Source organism: Sus scrofa, chromosome 4 (assembly GCF_000003025.6).
Source record: "Sus scrofa isolate TJ Tabasco breed Duroc chromosome 4, Sscrofa11.1, whole genome shotgun sequence".
NCBI lineage: Eukaryota > Metazoa > Chordata > Mammalia > Artiodactyla > Suidae > Sus > Sus scrofa.
The window spans coordinates 127442219-127466224 of NC_010446.5; the positions used below are offsets into that span (position 1 = coordinate 127442219).

The 24006-nt window shown below is 45.6% G+C and overlaps 1 protein-coding gene across 17 annotated transcripts in view; it reads left to right on the top strand.

The window, feature by feature from the left end:
- KYAT3 (kynurenine aminotransferase 3) overlaps positions 9257-24006 on the top strand; it is a 56292-nt gene continuing 41542 nt past the window's right edge. Inside the window, exons 1-3 of one of the 17 annotated variants that reach the window (XM_021090325.1) lie at positions 9294-9353; positions 14660-14753; positions 22802-23007. Coding sequence is in view for 6 of the 17 variants with exons in the window: in XM_021090321.1 (XP_020945980.1) it covers positions 9337-9338; positions 9851-9994; positions 14660-14753 (240 nt within the window). In the remaining 11 variants the exon portion in view is untranslated. Of the gene's footprint in view, positions 9359-9850; positions 9995-12346; positions 12371-14659; positions 14758-22801; positions 23008-24006 lie in introns of those variants that run through there. The other 16 variants (XM_021090326.1, XM_021090324.1, XM_013997424.2 and 13 more) reach the window with 16 other exon arrangements.

Below are 24006 nucleotides of genomic sequence, written 5' to 3' on the forward strand. Positions count from 1 at the left end.
CTGGAGAGTAACTAGTCATGGCTTGTCTCAGTTACTCTACATGTGTATCACGTACGGTTGCCAGACACGACACATACACGAATGCGCATGGGTGTCCCAATAAACATCATTTTCAAAAGCAAGCGGCCCTCACAAACCAGAGCCTGCAGACCCTTGCTTTATAGACACCAGAGTCAAAGGTCTATGTATCGGCCTTATGCTGCTTGCGTTTGTAAGGAACATACTAATTCGACTGAATATATTAGCATCTTGAAAATCTTATGCAGTGTTGCAAAATATTACAGGATGAAAGAAAAGCTGAGAAGCAGCTGGTGCCATTAGGGCTACGTTAATAAACCTGCTTTTTCTGATCGCCTTGGGACCTTTTATCCCATTGAGTCCCCCTTCCTTCCCATTGAGATGGAAAATGCCTCCTTCCACAGTTGGACAAGTGATGCTAAGAAGTATTTCTTCACTGAAATTGCAACTTCACATGGGCCCAGTGGAAACCTACGGCATATTAGATGGAGTATTTATGTAGAAATCTTTATATCTTCCAGGCTGTGCCGCAACAAAGGCGTAGTCAAACACAGTTTTATTAGTTGAAGAAATCATGGCAGAAAAGAGTAACTCTGACTTGAAAACCAGAGAGTAGTTTCTTTATTAACCATTTAAAAATAAGAAAATTGGAGTCCCTGTTGTATCTCAGCAGGTTAAGGACCCAGTGTTGTCTCTGTGAAGCTGTGGCTTTGAGCCCTGGCCTGGCTCAGTGGGTTAAGGATCCAGTGTTGCCACAGCTGTGGCGTAGGCCTCAGCTGCAGCTCTGATTCAGCCCCCAGCCCAGGAACTTCCATTTGCCACAGGTGCAGCTGGAAGGAAGGAAGAGAAAGAAGGAAGGAAAGAAAGGAGAGAAAGGGAAAATTGAAGCTATTTCTTCCTAGGTTGGTAGCATGAGTCCCTAGCAGATTCCAAGTCCACTGACTGCCGGTTCAGTGGCTCTTCCATAACCTCTCCAGGAACAAATACAGGTTCCGCCTCAGGGAGGTGTGATGCTTTCACCATGGTCCTCACTCCAGCGGTGCATTAAAATAAATGCATTAAATATAAAGATTCCTCGGCCCCTACTCTTCCCCTGACTTTCTGATACAGTAGGTCTCAGATGGGTCACTGAGAGCTATAATGACAAGAAAAGGACACTTCAAGATTATCTATACACTTTCAATCTGTCAAAGTTACCATATATTAGGGTACATCTGTTGCCACTTACAGTGTTTCTGTGTCAAAATTCTTTCTAGTCTAGAGAAGTATGTATCCTCTTGTTTAAGTGACAAGTTGTTACTTTTCCTTTATGAGTTTATAGGGCAAATATAGCTCCCCTGAGCAAAAGGAACACACCGCAAACTGAGATCCTGACAAAACAGCAAACGCCATCAGTGGAGCCTGCCCTACACATGCTCAGGGTCAATAATCAATTAGGCCAATGAATACGTATTCGCTAAAAATAAACACAAAATAAAAATTTAAGAAGTATTTTAATACATGACATACAACGAGATCAATTAAAATCAATATGTTACTACTCTACAGGCATAATTTCAGCATTTAGATGAAACAGTCTAATTTCTCAAAAAGCCCAAAATACCAGAACCCACCCAAGATAAAACAGATGAACAGTCCCAGAGCTTCTAAAGAAATTCATTTTGTAATGTAAAAAGAAAAAGTCTGAAGTGACATCAGCAAGACAGAATAGGAAGTCCCAGCCCTTGCCCCTGAGCACAAATATCAAAAAATGCTATTGGGGCCAAAATACCTCTGGGAGACCCCGCCAATCAGGAAGACTATGCTCCCGAATCCAGACAAGAATTTGCACCTCCTTCGGTGAACACAAACTGAGAAAAAGCTCTTTGAAATGGATAAGACAAGCAGTTTTATGTTGCCAACCTCAGTCTCCCCCCCAAGCCGGAGCATCTCAGCACCCAGAGAAACCCACGCAGCCCAACATTTCCAGCCAGGGAGCAAAGAACCGGTGAAGCATGCATGTAACATTCCTAGACTTTCATCAGAGTGTCGCCAGAGGGGGCTGTGTCCGTCTCCCCTCACTCAGAGCTCTGAGGGAACCAAGACAGTTAGATTCCTGAGAGCAGCTAAGGACAAGAAAAAGGGAGCAGGTGCTCTCCGCAGACTGCATGGCTCTGCAGGATGGAGAGAAGGGGCGCAGTTCTGAGACTTACCCTTCGAGAGGAAAGGAGAGAAGCCTCCTGCCATCCCGGTCCACACTGTCCTTTGAGCACACCACCACGGGGAAGAGGAGCCAGCGGCGCTCAGTAGCTGCAAGGGCTCTGTGGGACAGGACAAGCCTCACCGCCCAGAAGCTACTCCATCAGGCGGGAGCGAGAGAAGTGGAGCTGTACCCAAGGGCTCGGCGTGTCAGGACACCGACCTGGGGAAAGAGGCAGGAGGTACATGGTGAGCGGCACAGCTCTGTGAGACACGGGGGTACATAAGCATCCAACTCCTCCCCCAGACACCCGAGCCCATCAGAGCTCTGCTCTAGGGAAAAAGGAAACCAGCTAACGGCAGCCAACACGGCTCGGTGACGTTGGAATGTGTGTACCCAACGTTTCCCCCCAGAAGGGAGGGAGAGGAGTGCAGAGAACACATCCTCAGAAACCATTTGAGATGCTCCCAAGAGCTCGCGTTGACGGTCCCTACCTGCCAAAACCAGTCCATAAAGAACGGGAGAGGCAAGCGTTTCTTCAGATACACAAACACCAATACAAAGCTACAGGGAACATCAGGCATCAGGGAAATACGAAGAAACCAAATGAGTAACATCACTACCCAGTGACTGACACTAGAGGAACGGAGAACTATGAATTACCTGACACCAAGTTCAAAACAAACGCTTAAAGCACCTCAGCGAGCTACAAGAGAACACAAACGGGCAACTAAAAAATCAGGAAAACCACGCATAAACAAAATGAGACTATCAAAAATAAATAGGACTGCACAGTGATGATCATTGTACAACTATAAATGCAATAAGTTCATTGAGCAATAAAAAAAATAGAAACCATAAAAGGGGCCAAACAAATTCTGGAGCTGAAGAACACAATAAATGAACTGAAAAATTCAACAGAGAGCTTCAACAGCAGGCTCATTCAGAAGAAAGAAGCAATGACTTTGAAGCCGGTCATTGGAAAAGTGAAAAAAAGAAAAAAGTAAAAGTAAAGTGGAAAAAAAGAAGGAAGGGTAGTTCCCATAGTGGCTCGGTGGGTTCAGAACCCAACTAGGATCCACGAGGATATAGGTTTGATCCCCGGCCTAGCTCAGTGGGTTAAAGGATCCAGCATTGCCGTGAGCTGTGGTATAGGTTGCAGACAGAGCATGGATCTGGCATTGCTGTGGCACAGACCAGCAACTCAGCAGCTCCAGCTCTGATTAGACCCCTAGCCTGGAAACTTCCATATGCCACAGGTATGGCCCTGAGTTAAGGATCCGGTGTGGCCGTGAGCTGTGGTGTAGGCCAGCGGCTACAGCTCCATTTGGACCCCTAGCCTGGGAAGCTCCATATGCCACTGGTGTGGCCCTAAAAAAAAAAAAAAAAAAAAAAAAAAAAAAAAAAAAATACTATCCCCAGAAAAGCTGTCTTTCAGAAATGGAGAGATAAAGACATCTTCAGACAAACAAAAGCTGAAGGAGCCCTCCATCACAAGACCTGCCTTACAAGAAATGTTAAAAGGGCTTCTGCAAGTTGGAACCAAAGAATCCCAACTGCATTCCGGATGCTTTTACCCAAAGTTTACCACTTGATTATTCAATGTCATATGCAAAGTTGCTGGAATTTAATGGTTATTTATACTCTTTATACTATTTAGAAAGCAGTCTTCTCCTTTTTCTCCCCAAGAAGGATTTTGTCATGTTCCTGTCTTCATAGACCTAGGGAGCCTGGTGCTGACTTACGTTCCTGTCATTGCTCTGGAGATTAAAATGGCATAAAGCACGCACAAGTGACTTAGGACCAGCAGCAGGACCAAAAGGACACTGCCCACCAGGACAGGCTGCGGGAGCACAGAGCAGGGGCCAGAGAAATCCTCCCGGAGCTGAGAACCAGACAAGCTTGTTCTTGAATGAGAGCCCGAAATTCCAGAGGCCAAGTCGGCCTGCAAAAGGAAAGAGGACCCCTCCCCTCCTGAGAAGAGCCACCTCTACCGGGTCCTAAGGCTTCGATGCTTGCGCCCCAGCGTCTTCCAACCCCATCGGCCTGCAGCCACAGACCTAATCCACGTCTCCAAGGGCACAGCACCGGTCAGAGTTTCCAAAAGGACAATTTTTCTTATTATACCTTACATATGGAACGCATGTTTTGAAATGTTTTCTACCAAACTTATTTTTAAAGTCAAAATTCACTTTGTTTTTTTAAAAACTGTTCCAAGACTGGAGACCTTCTCATCTTGAGTAACCAATGCTAATAACTGAATTGCTATACATCCAGCTAAATGTGTGTGTGAAAAGATAGGCAGACAGCTCAAGAAATACACAGTGATCCTGGGCAAGTTTTCTATGGGCAAATGTGCAATTCCTACTTCTTTTTTCTTTTTTGGCTGCACCCATGGCATGTGGAGCTTCCCAGGCCAGGGGCTGAATCTGAGTCGCAGCTGGGACCTCTGCCAGAGATGCCGCAACGCTGGATCCCAGGTGGCATGGGCCTGGGATCAAACCAGTGTCACCACAGAGACAAGCCAGATCATAAAGCCACTGTACCACAGTGAGAACTCCCCTATCACATTTTTTGAAATATTTAAACTCAAGTTCGTAAACTATTATTAGCTGGCTGGAAAGTATTACTTTACTGTAATAAAACATATGCATGGAGTTCCCATCATGGCGCAGTGGTTAACGATCGACTAGGAACCAACCATGAGGTTGCGGGTTCGATCCCTGGCCTTGCTCAGTGGGTTAAGGATCCGGCATTGCCGTGAGCTGTGGTGTAGGTCGCAGACGCGGCTTGGATCCCGCGTTGCTGTGGCTGTGGCAGCAGCTGCAGCTCGGATTAGACCCCTAGCCTGGGAACCTCCATATGCCCAGCAGCTACAGCTCGGATTAGACCCCTAGCCTGGGAACCTCCATATGTCGCGGGAAGCAGCCCTAGAAAAGGCAAAAAGACAAAAAAAAAACAAAAAATGCATGCCTAAAATATTACAATTAAAGTAGCTACATGAAGCCAAGAAGAAAGCATAGCTCTTTTATTGACAACTATCATTGCATACATTTGAAGTATACAATATGGTGATTCCTTAAATATAGTGTAGAATGACTACAAAGACCAAAAAAATTCCCTCCCGTGGTTAACACAGTTAACTCTTTTGCGGGTAGGTGTGTGTCTGTGTGCGTGTAAGTGTGTTGAAAATGCCTAAGATCTAATCACAGCAACTTTGAAGAACATAAACCTTTATTGCAGGAATGCAAGATGGCCGAGGCTTTAGCGACTTACGAACCTAGACTTTATCGTCTTTTATTCCTTCTAGTATTGCTCTCAGATCAGGAGTGAAACAAGAATACAGTCCTGCCTGCCTGACCCCTCACACCTACAAGTGACTTACGCCTCTTAAGAAGCAGTTCCGGAAGCACTGAGGCACCGCTAACAACTTCCACGTTGTTCTCCTCCCTGTCACTCTACTGTCACCTAGAAGGCCCACGTGAAAGCGAAGTGAGATGCCTTTGCTAAGCAAGCGAGAGGAGGCAGCAAACCATCTCAGCAGTCCTACGGCAGCCCATGAGGCGACCTATGTGAAAGGGTTAAGCCAAACGGAGGTTGATGCCCCCTCATGTCGATCTGGTAGATCCAGGGCTGGAGGGGTGGCTTCGTGACGTCAGGGCTCAGGCTCCTTCTCTCCCATCCTACTGCTCTACCATCTTCTTCTTGAAGATCCCACCTGGTGGTCCAAGGGCTGCAGACAACATGTCTGCACTCGAAGGGGTGGGGAAATGACACACCCAGGGGGCTCGAAGGGCAAATGATCCGGCAAGACATTTCCCAGAAGGAGCCCAACAGTTTCCACTGATATCCCACTGGCAGAATTTAGTCACATGGCTCACCCAGCCATCACCGAGGCTGGAGAGGCAGTACTGACACCAAGCATCCACACACTCGGGGGCATCCGGGGGTTCTACTGCTGCAGAAGAAGAGAATACTAAACACGGGTGCAGAACTGCCAGCCCCGCTCTCAGAAGTCTCCTCCCCTTTCCCTGAAGGAACAGTTGTGTAGGACTCAGGAAGAACTGAGCGTAGATCTAAAGACTTTTTAGATCTAACAAATCACATAACCTACAAAACACCACTGTAAGGAAGGATCTATTACCCACGTTTTACAGGTAAGGAAACTGAAGCGCAGGGAAATAAAGTAACTTGCCAAGGTTACACGGCTGGAAAACAGCAGAGCTGAGACTGCACCCAGGCGCTCTGGCTTGCCAGCTATGCTATACTGCCGTCTGTCTGCTGTGTTTCAGACTATTTTTAGTCCTCCAATGAAGCAATGGAGAAGTCTTTATCTACATAAGGGAGATACTGTCTTTTTACTCAGAGAACGAATGGGCACAAGGATAAGAAAGGTACACCCACTAGCTATTAATTCCAAGGAGTCACTTAAACACCAACATGAGTAAAAAATAACACAAGACTAGAGCGATGAAGAAAGCATTCAAATGCCCAGCATTTGCTCCTCAGTCATTTCATGAGCATGCCTGTAAACCAGCAACAACCACAAGACATGGCAAATCAAAGCTATTTCTTTCTTTCTCTCCTTAAACACTACTACTGAAATAACAGTGGGGAGAGTCTTTTAAGTCATAACACCATGAGAAAAAAAATAAAGGGAAAGACAATGAAAATAAGATTATAGATGTTAGAAAGCAAACAGGCAGGGAGAAACAGACACCAGATTCAAATAAGCTGAGTCCCAGACCAGTCACAAAAAAAGCCAAAAAGTAACTAGTTCCATCCCCACAAAACTCTCCAAAGGTTCGGAAATAAAAATGAAAACAAAAAACAAAAAACCAAAAAAAAAAAAAAACAGGGTCTTTTAAAGGCTTTTTTTAAGGCTCCGCCCTCTGAAGTTCCCAAGCCAGGGATCAAACCCATGTCACAGCTACAACCCTAGTCACAGCAGTGACAACGCTGGATCCTTAATCTGCTGAGCCACCAGGGAACTCCTGAAGGCCTTTTAAACAACTAGATCACCAGCTCCCCACCCTAAGTTTCCACACAGCAGCTCTTGTTCCTCCTCTGCCTCAGCAAGAGACTGATTGGCAGCTGATGCTCCGAGGAGCTTAAACAGAAAGGGTCTGACTCAGAGAAACCAGAGGTGATGGTGGAGGGTGAGGAAGCGCACCACCCCAGCCCTGTTCCCTCCCCTGCCCACCCCAGGCCCACCCCAGGCCGGAGAGCCTCACTGCTCCTTCTTACGCCCCAACAGATGCTCCCGCTTCTACCCGCACCTCCCTCCAAGTCTCTTCTCCGAAGAAACGATAGTGTCCTTCCTAAAATGTGATGAAGATTTTCTGGTGGCTGCTTCAGAATAAAATCAAAGTTCTGGGGCCTTCAGGGCTCTGCATGATCTGGTCCTGTCTTCCCCCCCACCCCAATCTGGAAGCGCGTAGCCCTGGATGACTGTGCTTTAGACACAGGGGTCTCCCTCTTCGTCCTTGCATGCCCAGTTTGCTCCCATACCAAGGCTTTTTCAACTGCCATTTTTCTGTCCAGAATCATTTTTGGCAAAGTCGTCTCTTCATCATTCAGTTCTGGGTTCCACTGTTCCCTCCTCAAAAGAAGCCTTTTCTGACTCTCCTAATTAAACGACCCGCAGTCTCCCATCCTCACGGCTTCGTCCACAGCACTCAACACCATTTCAAACCATCATACACATTTGCTTGTCTCTGGCCTTTTCTTCCTCTTAAAGGTTGGAGACACACGCTCTCTCTGCCCATTTCCCCCAGAAGCCTGTGCACCTCTGTTCTCAATTCATGCATGTTACACGTGAGAAAAAGAAACACCGTACCTGGCATCAGAAATTGAGCAAACACTTACCATTAAGACTTCACTGTTGGGAGGCACGGATGGCGGAGCTCCTCCAGGAAAGTACCGCAATCTAAAAGGACATCAGCATCAGTCAGTCTCTGACTACGAGGAAGGGGCATAACAGACAAGATCCATTAATAGGGATCCCTGAATAGGGATCTCTTCTAACACTCTATTATTCAAACGACCCAAGGTTCCCAAGGTGTGTTTTCTCCCTCTTTGTAAAGTTATAAAACCAGCTTTTGGACTGCAGTTGTGCTCCTGGTGGCCTTTTGGTTGAAGAGTATTGACAAACGAATGCCCTGACAGTAGCTCACGATCTAGGGGTGAGATTCCCAACTGCACACAGCCAATTTTCCATCCGCCTCTGAAACTCGGCGAACCTAGTTCAACCAAAAGTTATCTCTCTCCTTTCCTCCGGACGTGAATAACAATGCTACCTCCCCTCCCACTCCTTCTATCCTCCCATCTTCTTAAAATTGGAAAGGAAGAAAATTGAAGCATGAAGCTCGATGCTTAATACAAGGCTCTCCTTTTGCTAACACCGCCTTCAAAAACGAGTAATTCGTGGTGTTCCTGTTTCTCTTGGCCGATTTTCCTTCCCTTTTAAACTGTCATTGATTTTCCTCCTCAGTTCCACGGCCCCTTCATTCTGTCCTCTGATCACACCCGCTTTTACTGTTCAGGAACGTAAATTCCTCTCTGCTTTTTTTCTCACCCCCACCCCAGGAGATAAATACACCCACGCGCCCTTCTGCACACTCTCCTTAGCCTTGCCCTCTCTGCACCGGCTAACATCTCGATAAATACAACCCTCCCCTCGCCTAAGCCCTGGGACCCGACAACCGGCTTTTCCTTCCAAATCTGCCCGCGTCCTATCACTGGGCCAACCCAACCCATCACACACCTCCAATTAGGGCTCCGGACCTCAGCGTCGCACCCCATCTCGGACCACATTCAAGACCCCGCCCCGCCCCCCTTACCCGGAGGAGCCACGTCCCGCAGCCCGGATCCTGCCCCACACTCGTCTGGCCTCCATCCCCATCCTGTCGGTCCGGAGGGGCCGAGCCCGCAGCCCATCCCCGGCCACATCTCCCTTCCCTCTTCCTCTCCTCCGGGTCGCTTCCCCGTCCGACGGTGCCCCGCCCACTACCCGGCTGACCCTCAGCCAATCCGCGCTCTGACTCCCGGCCAGGCCCCGCCCCACGTCGGAGCGCCCCGACGCACTCTCCAGTTCTCGCGGGACTTGGGCCACGGAAAGCGAGGTGTTCGCGGAAGGGATGTGAGTGGCGCGTCGGTAAGGTACGGGTGCGGGGAGGCCGTGGCCGCCTGGGCTCCGCGAGCGGGGCCGCGAGAGGAGGCGGGAGGGAGGGGGCCGCTGGGTGCGCGCGGGGGCCGCGCCTGCGGGGTGGGAGGAAGAGCCGGGCTGGACTCGGCTCAGGATTGGACTCGTGTCCGGCTCCGGGGCGCGCGGCCGGTGCATACGGCCCACGCGGGCCTGGAGGAGTTTGCTGCGGAGGAGGCGCCGAGGTGCTTGGCCTGCGGGTGGGACCCTGGGCCCCTCCTCGTCCGCCCCTTTCGCGCTGGATTTGGCAGTTGGGGCACTTCGTGGACGGTGAGGGAAGCTGACGCCCACTCCAGTTGGCAGCAGTGGGGATTCTTCATGCGAAGGAAAACAGCTGTCAACTTGCCGCAGAAACGACTCTTAGGGGAGCCCATAGTTTCTCAATCAGAGCGGAAAGCTGTCCAATTTGTTGCTTTTGGCGCCTGCCACCCAATTTTTCCGTCTTGCAGGCTCCTTCTTTGCTACCTGAGGGAGGAACTTGGCAGCTGCTCCTTCCACAGCCCCCTGTACAAAGTCCTAGCTCCCCTGGGCCTGAGACCCAGCTGCTGCAACTTAAACACCAGTCAGACCTGTTGCTGCCTTCTACGAAATTTGTAATAAGTTACCCGGACTCCCTTTTCACAAAACAGCTTTTCAGAAACTTGCAAAAGCACGTGTCCTAACTTGTCTTGTGCCAGCTAAACCTACCTGATTTTCCCCACTCTTGCTCCGATGACATGGCTGTAGAAGTGGACTAAAGTCCAGAGCATGAAGCAGAAATAAAGCTGTTTGTGGTAACTCTTAACCAGGTTTGTGCATTAATTAGCACTACCTCTTTTCACTGTCACCGCACCTTAATCTTCCTTGAGCTTGCAGTTAACCTGAACATCCTGGACTTTGTGACATTATCAACTGATTCCTTCTGCCTCTCCTTCCCACATGCAAAGTCATTATCCACTGATCATTTGGATTGAAGTCTACAGCTTCAAACGTCTCACAGTTCTTTTGACGGCTTTACTCACCTTTCGCCCTGGATCCTCCAACAATTCATCAGCCTTCTCAGCCTCAGGTCACCCCCAGCTATGCCATACATATCTTCTGTATCTTCATTTTAAACCATCTCCTCCAGAGATAATAGCACAGTTTTCTCTTGATCATGGGTATATGACTGCGGAGTTAATCCTAGATATACTATATGCCATAATCAGTTTTATTAGATCACCATGATTCATGATTTCCTTCACAGAATATTGTTTTTAAGGGTAAATGAGAAACACAATGAAAATATTGTTTAGAATTAAAAGCCACATACTTTTCGATTTCCTCCACCTTTTCTGTTCTGTGCCATCCCAGTTTATTTATTCATTGAGCTTACTGGTCAGTATGCACATGGAATGTTCATTGCTTTAGAAAAGCACTCCTCAGAGTTCCCATCGTGGTGCAGCGGTTAACAAACCCAGCTAGGATCCATGAGGACGCAGGTTCGAAACCTGGCCTTGCTCAGTGGGTTGAGGATCTGGCATTGCCGTGAGCTGTGGTGTAGGTCAAAGATGCAGCTCGGATTTGGCGTGGCTGTGGCTGTGGTGTAGGGCTGGCACCTGTACCTCCGATTGGACCCCTAGCCTGGGAATCTCCATGTGCTGCAGGTGCGGCCCTAAAAAGCAAAGAAAAAAAAAATTTTTTTAAGTGCTTCTCAAAAAGTCTATTTCATACATGGATCTAGAGATTATCATACTAAGCAAAGTATCAGAGAAAGAAGAATAACATCTCTTATATGTGGAATCTAAAAAAATGCAGCACAAATCAACATATCTATGAAACAAAAATAGGAGTTCCCGTCGTGGCGCAGTGGTTAACGAATCCGACTAGGAACCATGAGGTTGCGGGTTCGATCCCTGCCCTTGCTCAGTGGGTTAACGATCCGGCGTTGCCGTGAGCTGTGGTGTAGGTTGCAGACGTGGCTCGGATCTCGCGTTGCTGTGGCTCTGGCGTAGGCTGGCGGCTACAGCTCTGATTCGACCCCTAGCCTGGGAACCTCCATATGCAGCGGGAGCGGCCCAAAGAAATAGCAAAAAGCCAAAAAAAAAAAAAAAAAGAATGGTTCTTTTTTTGGGAGTTTCTGTTGTGACTCAGGGGTAATGAACCCAAGTAGCATCCATGAGGATGGGGTTCAATCCCTGGCCTCGCTCAGTGGGTTAAGGATCCTGCGTTGCAGTGAGCTGTGGTGTAGGTAAGCAGTTACAGCTTCAATTTAACTGCTAGCCCAGGAACTTCCATGGGCCACAGGTGTGGCCCTAAAAAAAAAAAAAAAAAAAAGTTTCTTTTCCTCCCCTGCAGGGAATGCATCATTCACAAGGGAATTTTATCTCCTACTTTCTCGAGATCAGATCACTCTTCCTGTCTCTTCTGTTTTTCAAATGCCTTTACCTCAAAATAATCCTTAGGCCAAAGTGGCATATTTGGGAATGGCATATTATGCCATCTTTTTGTCTTGTTTTGTTTGGTAGGGGGGGGTTGTTTGTTTTTTTTAGGGCCCTACCCTTGGCATATGGAAGTTCCCAGGCCAGGGGTCGAATCTAAGCCGCAGCTGCTGGCCTATATACACCACAGCCACAGCAACACCGGATCCTTAACTCACTAAGCAGGGCCAGGGATCACACCGAAGTCCTCATGGACGCTAGTCGGGTTCACTACCACTGAGCCACAGCGGGAACTCCTCTGCCATCTTTCACCAAAAAAAGAGTAGAAGTGCCAGCGAAAGTTGGAGATCAGTTAGGGGTCAATCACGTGAATTCGTGGTGAAACCAGTCCTATCCTTTGTGACTTTGTCTCGCCAGGCACAGCTTCACGGGACGAACAGACAGTGTAATTGAGGCCATCCAGGGCTTGGTCTTATAGGTGGGTGAGAAGACGGACAAGGGGAGCTAGGCCATGGTCAAGAACAGTATTGAGGTGGTGGAAGGTGCATCTAAGTTGGAAAATAAAGGAAGGTGAGCACTGATCAGGAAAAGGATTGGCAGCCTCCTGGAATTCTTGATGAGATGAAAGAATAGTATTAGTTGAAATAATTAAGCAAATTGAAAGGATAGGTAGTTTATGGTCAAAGAACAGAAGTCTTGAATTAATTGTTTTGGAGTTGGACCAGACCAAGGTCATGGCAAGGTGCAGGGTATGACTGTAGGAGAGGGACCGGGGTGGATGGGAGAGAAGAGCAGGAGGCACGGGCTTGTCCCTTGTTGGACGGGTCATCTCTCCGACTTTGGCATAACCAGGGGTGATCACGGTACTTGGAGAAGAACGACAAAATCTCGTGAATAACAAGGAGTTTTCAGCAGGTCAGAAGATAATATGAGTGAGGCAGGGGAGGGCAGTAGTGGTGCGGCAATGGTGAAACTGGGGTGAAAGCTCCCAAAACCTGCAATCTAAGCACACACTTGACCAGCCAATGCCTTTCTGTACCTTCTGAGATGACCTTCAAACCAAGGACTCTTTTTTTTTTTTTTTATGGTTTGAAATATGGGGAGACAAGGCCCAACAAGAGTCTGGCACTTGTCAGAAGACAGTAATTTTTCCTTTTTTTTTTCCTTTGGCCACACCCCCGACATGTCAGAAATTCCAGCGCCAGGGATTGAACCTGTGCCACAGCTGTGAAAACACCAGATCTTTAATCCACTGCACCACCAGGGAACTTTTATTAATATCAGGAATAAGTATTAGAATCTAGGTGTTCAGACCTAGTCCTCTTTCCTCCCTCCCCACCCCACCCCCTCTGACTTTCTACCTGCAAGAAAGCGTTTTCCTTATACTGTCCTAATACCAAAGAAATTAAGTTGACCTTTATGGGCATTTATTTGTTGAAAAAAATTTGTCTTTAATCAAATAACTCCTGAATGAAGATTGTTCAATGTAGTTTCTGTTATTTGGTCACATCAAATCTGTCCCTAGTTAATTTATTCCTGAACAGAATTATTAGTGACCCAAGAATAGGCATTTCTTGATTTAAGAAAAGCTGGTCTTTGACTTGAAAGGCCTAAAACATAAGAGGTAATTACTTACCAAGAAATTTTCTAAAGGACTCGTCAGAAATAGTCCACTTCATTTGATTACATAATTTGATGGTGTGCTCAGTCATTTGACACTTTCATTTGTCACGCGCCGCCTCGGTGCAGACGAGACAGAGGTGAACTAAATGCACCAGGCCCCTGCTTATAACACTCACATTAAATTATCAAATGAACGACTGAGTGATCAGCTAAACCAGGGAGCAGAAAGTGCTTTGCAGAGAATTTACCCAGGCTGATGTAATGCAGAAAATAGCCAGGAAGCTGCCACTTCTGCCAAGGTTTTTTTTTACAAGGTCAGGATTTTCTATTTCACTTTTTACGCAACATCCAACATGTTATTTTTCACAGTAACCTTAACATTTTGGTAACTTAATGTTACCATTCAGTATGACTTAGTTATACTGAAACATAATTACTTTCAGCAGTCCCTTTGAATCCGTAAAATGTTTTGTTTTTTCTAAAAGTTTGATTTCTAGAGATAAAGGAAATACCATCCACTGTTAGAATAGTTTTGGAGTAAAACTTTCTGGGGAGTTCTGCTGGCCTGAATGCTTCGACCTCTGAGTGGCAGCAGAGCAGCAAAATTTCTTTCTGCTTTACTCTCCCTTTGTTTACTTGTGATTGCTAGTGAATTCCTTATAGATAGAGAAATCAGAATCACGCCTCTTAGGCAGCTGGCATCTATTCGAATGGCTTACTGGCTGTCTTATGGAGTTGTTTCAGAATGTACCATCTGAGAAAACAAAGGAAGATTCATTCATAAATTCTTTATATTTATCAAGGACCTACTATAATCCTTTTCAAACAACTTCCTAAATAATCTGTTTCTAACAACTTGATTGTTACAAATCGTGCTTTTACAAGTGACTTCAGATGATTCTGAATTTAAGGAGGTCTCAGATGGAAATATTCTGGATTTCATTTGCTGTAGCTGAAAGCTCTTGACTCAATTAGAGCTTTATTTTTTTGAATTCACTTTATCCTTACAAATCTCTAGTTTAAAATGACACATGCATAAATTTGTATGTGGAGGGTTCTCTTAGAATGGTTAGTGCAAGTCTAATAATGAGAGGTTATATCATAGAAAGAAAACTTAGCTGTCAAAAAAAATGTTTTCCCGTTTTGTACAAGCTTATGGCCTATTAGCTAGCTGTGTCTAATGGAGATGTAAGTATGTATTTACTCCTTTTAAAATATTTTTCTTTTATCCTGTAGCATGTTTTTGGCCCAGAGGAGTCTCTGCAACCTTGGCAGTAAAGTCCTGAGAACAGTTTCTGCTTCAAAAATCCTTGGACTTTCTACTTCTACCGTAGGTACCGCCTCACCGCTTACGGATAAGATAGTGCACGTATTCTGCAGTGTCGAAAAAAGTTCCATTTTTCAGCTACTTGTATTTTATTAGAAGAGTATTTCTGTGATGTAAGCTGAACACATCTCTTGTCATCAGTTAGAACTCACCTTTGCTGGGAAGCTGCTTGCCTGTTTATGTATCAGGACTAGCGGGGGGCATGGTATTCATTGTCTCACCTTATGTTTTATTTTTAAAATTAATTTATAGTTGATTCACAATATATTGTTAGTTTCAGGTGTATAGCATAGTGATACTTTTTTTTTTTTTTTTGAGATTATATTCCATTATAGGTTATTACGAGATACTGGGTATACGTGCCTCAGCTATACAGTGGTTCCTTGTTACCTGTCTGTTTCATGTGTAGTAGTTTATATCTGTTAATCTCTTATCCCTAATTCCCCCTCCTTTGGTAACCATACGTTTGTTTTCTATGTCTGTGAATCTGTGTCTGTTTTGTATATACATTCTTTTGGATTAATTTTTAGATTCTGCATCTAAGTGCTGTAATATAGTTCCTTCCTCTGTCTCACTTATTTTATAAGCAGAATACCCTCTAGGCCCGTCCATATTTCTGTGAATATTAAGATTTCATTTTTTTGTGACCGAGTTGTATTTCATCATATATACACCGCCTCTCCTTAAGCCAGTCGTCTGTCGATGGGCCCTGGGGTTGCCTCCATGTCTTGGCTGTTGTAAATCACAATCTGATGAACACCAGGGGAGCATGTATCTTTTGGATTTAGAGTTTTCATTATTTCCGGATATATACCCAGGACTGGAATTGCAGATCCACATGGTAGTTCTAGTTCTAGCTGTTTAGGGAACCTCTGTACTGTTTTCCAGAGGGGCTGCTCTGATGTACATGTCTACCAACACTGTTCAAGGGTTCCCTTTTCTCCACATCCTCTCCAGCATTTATTATTTGTAGACTTTTGATGACGACCATTCTGACCAGTGTGCGATGCTAGCTCCTTGTGCTTGTAATTTGCATTTCTGTAATAATTAGCAATGTTGAGCATTGCTAATTATTCATGTGCTTGCTAGTGTCTGTTTGAAAAACATCTATTCAGGTCTTCTGCCCATCTTTGATTGGGTTTTTGTTGTTTCGATATTGAGTCGTATGAGTGCCTCTCTATTTTGGATGTTACCTTCTTACTGCTTGCGTCTTTCTAAATATTTACTCTCATTCCGTACATTGTCACTGCTTTTCATTGACGGTTTCTTCTGCTATCCAAACCTCGATGTTTGATTAGTTCCCATTTGTTTATTTTTTCCTTTTTTTTTTTCCTGCCTTGGGACACTAAGAAAATATTGCTACAATTTATGTCAGAGTTTATATATGTTCTCTTCTAGGATTTTCACGTTATTTATCTTCCAGTTAGGTCCTTAAGCCATCTTGAGTTTATTTTTTATATATGGTATGAGGGAACGTTCTAATCTCATTGTTTTTCATGTGGCTTTCAAGTTTTCCCAGCAGCACTTACGGCAGAGATTGTCTTTTCTCCGTGTATATTCTTGCCTCCTTTGTTGTAGATGAATTGACCATAGCTGGGTGGGTTTATTTCTGGGCTCTCTAGTCAGATCTGTGTGTTTGTTTCTGTGCCATTACCATGCTGTTTTGGTTACTGTAGCCTTATAGAATAGTCTGAAGTCTTAAAGGGTTATATCTGCAGCTTTGTTCTTTTTTCATTGAGAGTGTGTTGGCAATTTCAGGGTCTTTTATGCTTTCCTGTAAATTTTAGGATTATTTTCTCTAGTTCCATGAAGAATGTCCTGGGTATTTTGATGGGGATTACATTAAATCTGTAGACTGCTTTGGATAGTATGCCCATTTTAACAATATTAATTCTTCTGATCCTAGAGCATATATTCTCAAAAGATGCAGACTATTCTATAAGGCTACAGTAACCAAAACAGCATGGTAATGGCACAGAAACAAACATACAGATCTGACTAGAGAGCCCAGAAATAAACCCACCCAGCTATAGTCAATTCATCTACAACAAAGGAGGCAACCTACACCACAGCTCACAGCAATGCCAGATCCTTAACTCACTGAGGGAGGCCAGGCATCAACCTGTGTCCTTACGGTTGCTGGTCAGGTCCATTTCTGCTGAGCCACAAGGGGATCTCCTCTTTTGATCTTTTTTTTGATCTCTGTGGTATCAAGATTTCCCCTCTTTCATTTTGTATTTTTGTTTATTTGGGTCCTCCATCAGCTGATAGTCTCATGGGGGCTCCCTTGTAGATGATTCTTTGTTTTTCCCTTGCTGACTTTAGATTTCTCTAACTTTTGCCATTTAATTATGACATGTCTTACTGTGGATCTGTTTACATTGACTTTGTTGGGGACTCTGTGCTTCCTGTACCTGCATTACTGTTCTTTCTTCGGGTTTGGGAATTTTTCAGCCATAAACTCGTCAAATACCCTATTGATTCTCCTCTCTCTCTTCTCCTTCTGGAACCCCTATTGTATGTAAGCTGGCACTTTATGTTATTTCCTAGATCTCATATGTTGCTCTCTCTTTTTTTTTCTTCATTTGTTTTTCTGTTGTCCTGATTAGGTGATTTATTCTATCTGCCAGATCTCTTCCTCTGTGTCATTAAGTTGGCAATTCAGTGCTTCTAGCTTGCTTTTTTTTATCTCAGAAACTCAGCTATCTGTTTTTAATTTTGTCTTCTTTATAGTTTCTGGTTCCTTGTTGAAATAATCTGTATTGAGATCGGTTCTATTTCTTAATTCAGTGAGCATTTTTATTACTAACTCTTTGACCTCAGTGTCTGGTAGACTGATTTTCTCTTTCATTGTTATTTTTTCAGGGAAATTCTCCGGCTGTCTTAATTGGGAGTGTTTCCTCTGCCTTTTCACTTTACTTACCTTTCTCTGTCTCTATGAATGTAGGAGAAACAGTTATCTGTTGTGGTCTTTGAGGGGTTTTTTGGTATGTGGGAGCATTGCTGTGTAGATTGTGTGTGTCCAGTGTCTTTGGTATGAGGGTTGGTTTTGATCCGGATGCCAGGCAGGTCTTTCCTCAAGGCGTGCTGGCCATCACCACCTTGTTAGGGGTTGTGGTTGGTATTGGAGGACCTAGAGCCTTTGCGTGGTCTGAGATGGGACTTCCTGTCTGCTCTGTGGCTACGACCACCCGTGGGGGCCGGGTCTGCTCCCTTGTTGTTGGAGTAGAAGACCTGAGGGTCGGGCTCAATCAGGCTCCATTCGCCTTGCAGAGAGGCCTGTGCCCTCGCGATGGGCGACTGGTGTAGGTGCCCGCATCTCCTCTCAGACAGTGTCACGGTCGCATGCCTCTCCTGTGGCAGTCATCCCTGATCTAGGGCAAGGCCATAGCGTGGAGTGGGCAGGTTGTGTGCTTGCTGGCTGGGGCTGCGGGTCAGGGCGTTCTGACTGTAGGAAGTGAAGTGTCTACCCTGCCGCAGAGATCTGGGCTGCGTCTGTGTCGGTCTTCTCCCAGGACCTGCCTGCCGCAGATCCTGTGCCAAGCTGCGACGTGGAATGTGGGGAGCTGGGTGTTCTCCCCACTTGGATTGGCAAGTGCAGCGATGCAGCAGCCACCCGTGCAGAGCCCTCTGCCCTGTTCATCGGCAGGCCAGACCCCGTGCGCTCACGAGTAGACTCTAGGCTTCTTGGCCCTCTGTCTGTCCCATCCACAGCATCGTTAATATTGTTGAACATTTACTATAAAAGTTGCCTTTGAGAGGAGTTCTTCTGGTGGCTCAGGGGTTAAGAAGCCAACACAGTCTCTATGAAGACGCAGGTTTGATCCCTGGTCTCACTCAGTGGGTCGAGGATCCAGTATTGCTGTGATCTGAGGTGTAGATCATAGATGCAGCTCAGGTGTGACATGGCTGTGGCGGTGGTGTAGGCCAGCAGCTGCAGCTCTAGTTCAACCTCCAGCCCAGGAACCTCCATATGCCACAGGTGTGGCTGTAAAAAGCCAAAAAAAAGAAAAGAAAAATAAACTTTCCTCTGAGAAAAAAGTAATATAACAGAAGAATGGCTGCATGTGGATCATTTGGTTTCTGTACAAAAACATTTTAGTTTTTCTTCTTTTTTTCTTTTTATGGCTGCACCTGCAGCATATGAAGTTCTTGAGTTAGAGGTCACATCACAGCTACAGCTGAAGCCTACACCACAGTCCCAGCAATGCTGGATCTGAGCCGCATCTGTGACCTACGCTGCAGCCTCTGACAAGGCCCGATTCTCAACCCACTGAGTGAGGCCAGGAATTGAACCCGCATCCTCACAGACTCTATGTCAGGTTCTTAACTGGCTGAGCCACAGCAGGAACCCTTCGGTTTTTCTCCTGTAATTTTAAAGAAACAATACTTTAAGTGCGAAGTAAAATATCATTTCTACGCAGGAAGAAGGGAAACAAGAGGAGCCAGGAGGAAGTTCTTTCCCTTATAGCAGCACCGAGATCTTAAAGGCTTAGAAACTGGAAGGTGAAACTTCCGTTGGTCTCTGGTGCCACAGAGCCAGAGACTGGATCAATAGATGGGTATGAGAGAGGCGGAAAGAGAGAAAGAGATGGAAGGTGGGAGGCAGAAAGCGAGGAGAGAAGGGAGGAGTCAGTGTCCATGGAGGCCCCTGGAAGCCAGCGCCCCCCGTCGAACCGTGTGCCCCGTGTTAGACCAGTCCTCACTGAAGCTCAGGTCACTCGGATTGCACTTCGGAGCCCACTGGTTTCCACCCTTCTTCCACCAGTAATCTGCTATCCGCTCATCTTCCACATAGTAGGGAAAGCACTCTCTACGAGAGGATAGTCCCGTGTACACGCAAGACTGTTGTCCAAACCCCCGGAAAGTGGAACATTGAGAGCGAACGCTTATGAAACCTGTGGACGCTGGGTGATCATGACGGGTCAGTGCTGGTTCATCGTCTGTCACGAATGTACCACTCTGATGTTGGCTGGCAAGGTTATTGGGGTGTCAAGGGAGTATAAGGGAATTCGCTATAACTTTACGCCCAGTTTTGCTCTGAAACTAAAACTGCCCTAAAAAATAGTGGGTTTTTAGGGATTTCTAAAATCTACATGCCCAGCACAGAAGCACAAAAGCATTTACTTTATAGCAAGTAAGACAGACGTTTTCTCTTCTTCATTCGGTCCTTCTTTAAAGAAAACACAGCCCATTCCTGCTGTTTTGGTGTGAAAACATCATCTGCTGTACTCATAGTTCACACTCAGCGTCTCCTCGCCCACTGTGGGATAAAAGCACTCATCCTGCTTGTATCTAAAGACATCGTTTCTGCTTTCTGAGTCTGCACCAGCTTTTGCACTGTAGCTTGAATTCATTTCATCATCAGAGCAATTGTGTCAGGTAGGCATTTTTTCTTTCAATAAATGAGGATACTGCATTTTGGAGATGTCAAATAACCTGTATCAATGAAAAACAAAAACAAAAACAAAAAACAAGGAAAACCACGTCTGCCATATCAGTAAGCAAAGGATGTTGCTGCCATCAAGCCATCACAATGGTAAGCCCTGAGGGGACTCAGGACAGAAACAGGATGCCCTCTATCCAGCAGTCAGCCACTGCAACCACCCCCTGCCATGAACCCCGAGGAGATCAGAGATGAGGGGTGCTGGCCCAGAGAGCTGAGGTGCACGTCAGAGGCGTGGCCTCCGTGAGCTGTAACTTTGCATCTGCCTGTGCACAGAAAAGTGCCAGATGCCTTTACCTGAGCTATCTGGTTTTCTTTAATTAACAGGAATTTTTTGATGTTCTAACTACCTGATCTTTGCTGCCGAAATTCTCTGTATCATGGCTCTTCCCTCGCCACTTGAGAGCAGGCTCTCAGAGAGATCAGAGAGGCCATGTCCTGGCCTTAGGGCCGCAGACTGGCTTCTGTCACTTAGTTATATGCATGTCCTTTTCTCTATGTCATTGCTGGATAGCTTATCTCTTTTTGGTGCTGGATCATATTCCATTGTTGGATATACCACAGTTTATCCATTCATTCACCTATCTTGGTTGCTTCCAGGTTTTGGCCGTTAAGAATAAAGCTGCTATATCGGAGTTCCCATCGTGGCACAGCAGAAACAAATCCGACTAGGAACCATGAGATTGCTGGTTCGATCCCTGGCCTTGCTCAGTGGGTTAAGGATCTGGCATTGCCGTGAGCTGTGGTGTAGGTCGCAGATGCGGGTTGGATCTGGCGTTACTGTGGCTGTGGTGTAGGCCGATGGCTATAGCTCCAATTAGACCCCAGCCCTGGAGCCTCCATATGCTGCAGGTGTGGCCCTAAAAAGACAAAAGACAAAAAAAAAAAAGAAGCTGCTAAAAACATCAGTGTGCAGGATTTTATCTGGACATGATTTTTCAATTCCTTTGGGCAGATACCAAGGAGAGCGATTGCTGGATTGTATACTAAGAGTTATCTTTAGGTTTTTAAGAAACGAACCTGGCAGCTTTTTAAAGTCAGCTTTATAAAGATACTGTATATCCATTTAGAGTATTCAATTCAGTATTTTTTTTTTCTTTTGGCTGCTCTAACAGCATGTGAAAGTTCCCAGGCCAGGGACTGAATCTGAGCTGAAGCTGCGACCTACACCACAGCTGCAGCAACAGTGGATCTTTAACTCACTGTGCTGCAGTGGAAACTCCTCAACAACTATTTTTAAATGTATATGCGGTGAAACGCTGCCACAGTCAGTATCACAACATTCCCATCAACCCAGAAAGATGTTTCATGTTCCTTTGTGGTCTGTCCTGCTGCTGATTTGCTCTTTGTCACCATAGATTATTTTGCTTTTTAAATTTTTATTTTATATAAGTGGGATCATGCAGTATGTACTCCTTTGTGTATGGTTTCTTTCATACACATAATGATTTTAAATTAGCCAGTGGTGTATTTTAGCTCATTCCTTTTATTGCTGAGCAGTATCCCATTGTGTAGATATATTATTTCTTTACCCATCTATTCTGTTGTCTATGGACTTTTTTTACAGTTCAGCTTTTTTTTTCTTTTTTTTTTTTTTACTTTATTTTATTTTGCTTTTGAGGGCCCCACCTGCAGCATGTGGAAGTTCCCAGGCTAGGGATCGAATTGGAGCTACAGCTGCTAGCCTACGCCACAGCCACAGCAATATGGGATCCGTAACCCACTGAGCGAGGCCAGGGATTGAACCCACATCCTCACGATTACTAGTCAGATTCGTTTCCCCTGCGCCACAGCAGGAACTCCCTGGACTTGTGTTTTTTTCCGGGTTTTAACTGTTTTGAATAGAGTTGTTATGAACATTTGCGTACAAGCCATAGGTTTTCGTCTCTCTTGGGTAAGTTCTTAGCAGTGGGTCATTGTGTGGGAGATTGAAGTAACTGCTAAGCACGTTTCCAGAGTGGTCGTGCCATCTCGCGCTCCCACGAGGGCTGGACAACAGTTCCAGCTTCATCACATCCTTGCCAACACTCAGCCTCTCTAATCTTAGCCTTTCTGGTGGGTAGTATCTAGTGGTACCTGGCTATGGTTTTAATTTGCACTTTCTCAATGATCTTGAGCACCCTTTATGTGCTTTTTGGTCATTTGTATATCTTCTCTGGCTGTCAAATTTTTCTGCCTTTTTTTTTTTTTTTCTGTAATGACTGCACTCATGGATACGGAAGTTCCTGGGCCAGGGATCAAATCCAAGCCCCAGTTATGACCCACAACTGTGGCAACACCAGATTGCTTAACCTGTTTAACCCACTGCGCTGGGCCAGGGGTCAAACCCTCGCCTCCACGGTGACCCAACCCACCGTAGTCAGGTTCTTAACCCACTGTGCCACAGTGGGAACTCCCTTTTTGCCCATTTTTAACTGGCTTGTTTGTCTTCTTATTGAATTGCAGAAGATATTTGCATATCCTAAATAAAGGTCTTGTGTAAGATATATGTGTGTAAATACTTTCTCTCATTTCGTGGCACACTTGGCAACTATTTAAGAGATATTTGAGCCACTGAATGGTATTGTAGGGAGGGGGAAAAATCCTTTCTCCTCTCCCCTCCTAGGTTTTCTGGCCGAGACCCTGAGAATCAGACTGAGAAAATACGGAGGAGACCAAGAGCAAAGAGACAGTGTAACATGTGCGTTGTGCACACACGCAGGAGACCTCGGTGAGGAGCCACTCAAAGAGGTGGTTTGAACTCGGCGTCTTAGCAACGAGCAGTAGGTGTGCAGAGAGGTGACCAAAGGGAAAGGAGTTTAGGAGTGGAAGGTAAGCGCTGTGCTAACAGGGTCCGCCGTGCGACATCCTCTGGCGCCCGCTCAGCTGGCGAGAGGCTGGATTGTCCCTGGTGACTGGACGTTGTTTCCCGTCCGGGTAAAAGGGGGGAGGCAGCGTTTCTTCGCTTCTTCTCAGTTGCCTTCAGCTAAAAATGACCCTTAGGTCAAGGTAACATATTTTGAGGTGGCATATCTGATTTCCTGGAGTAGCATAGATTTTTTAAGTCAAGCAGTAATTTAGAAAACATTTGGAGTGTTCCCCACGTGCTTTACATGGCATTTCTTTTAATCCTTGTAACTGCCCCCTACTGTAAGTACTAAGTTTTTCTCCAGCTGACTGGTGAGGAAATGCAGGTTTGGAAGTTGTTTAGTAGTTTTCTTTAATCACCCGCTCAGGGTCTGTCTTGCATGTCCCTAAGCTCTTCCCTGGAACTTTAGAAACTGGCGCCAGAGAGTGTACTCTTCAGTGGTGAAGATGGGAGGCACACCTTGTGTTTCATGGATAAAAGCAGACTGAGATTGGTTAGAGGAATAGATGAAGGAGAGCCTTGCTGAGGTTCCAGTTTCTGGTTTCAGTTACCCTTGAGGCTGGCTACCGTCTCATGGTGACATTGGCCTTTGAATACATTCCTCTTTTGCCCTAAACTGTTCACGCTGCATTTCTGTCTGTGCTGCCTAGAGATCTGATTCCTATAGTTTGAAGACCCTTAGGAAGTGGTACAAGTGCTAAGGAAGGAAGGGAAATGATACTAAGTTTCATCACTGTGGTTATTAGAACATCAGATCTGATAGGCAGACAGAAATACATCTCCGCAAAAGTAGTTTAGACAGAATATTTAGGATATTTGTCATCTCTCTCGTGATGGTTAATACTTGTGTTACAAGAGGGCATTCATCTTCTACATCAAAGTTTAAAATACGGGAAAAAGAGTGGGGACCATATAACTAAATACGCAATAGAAACGTACTACCTAACATTGCAAACACTGCG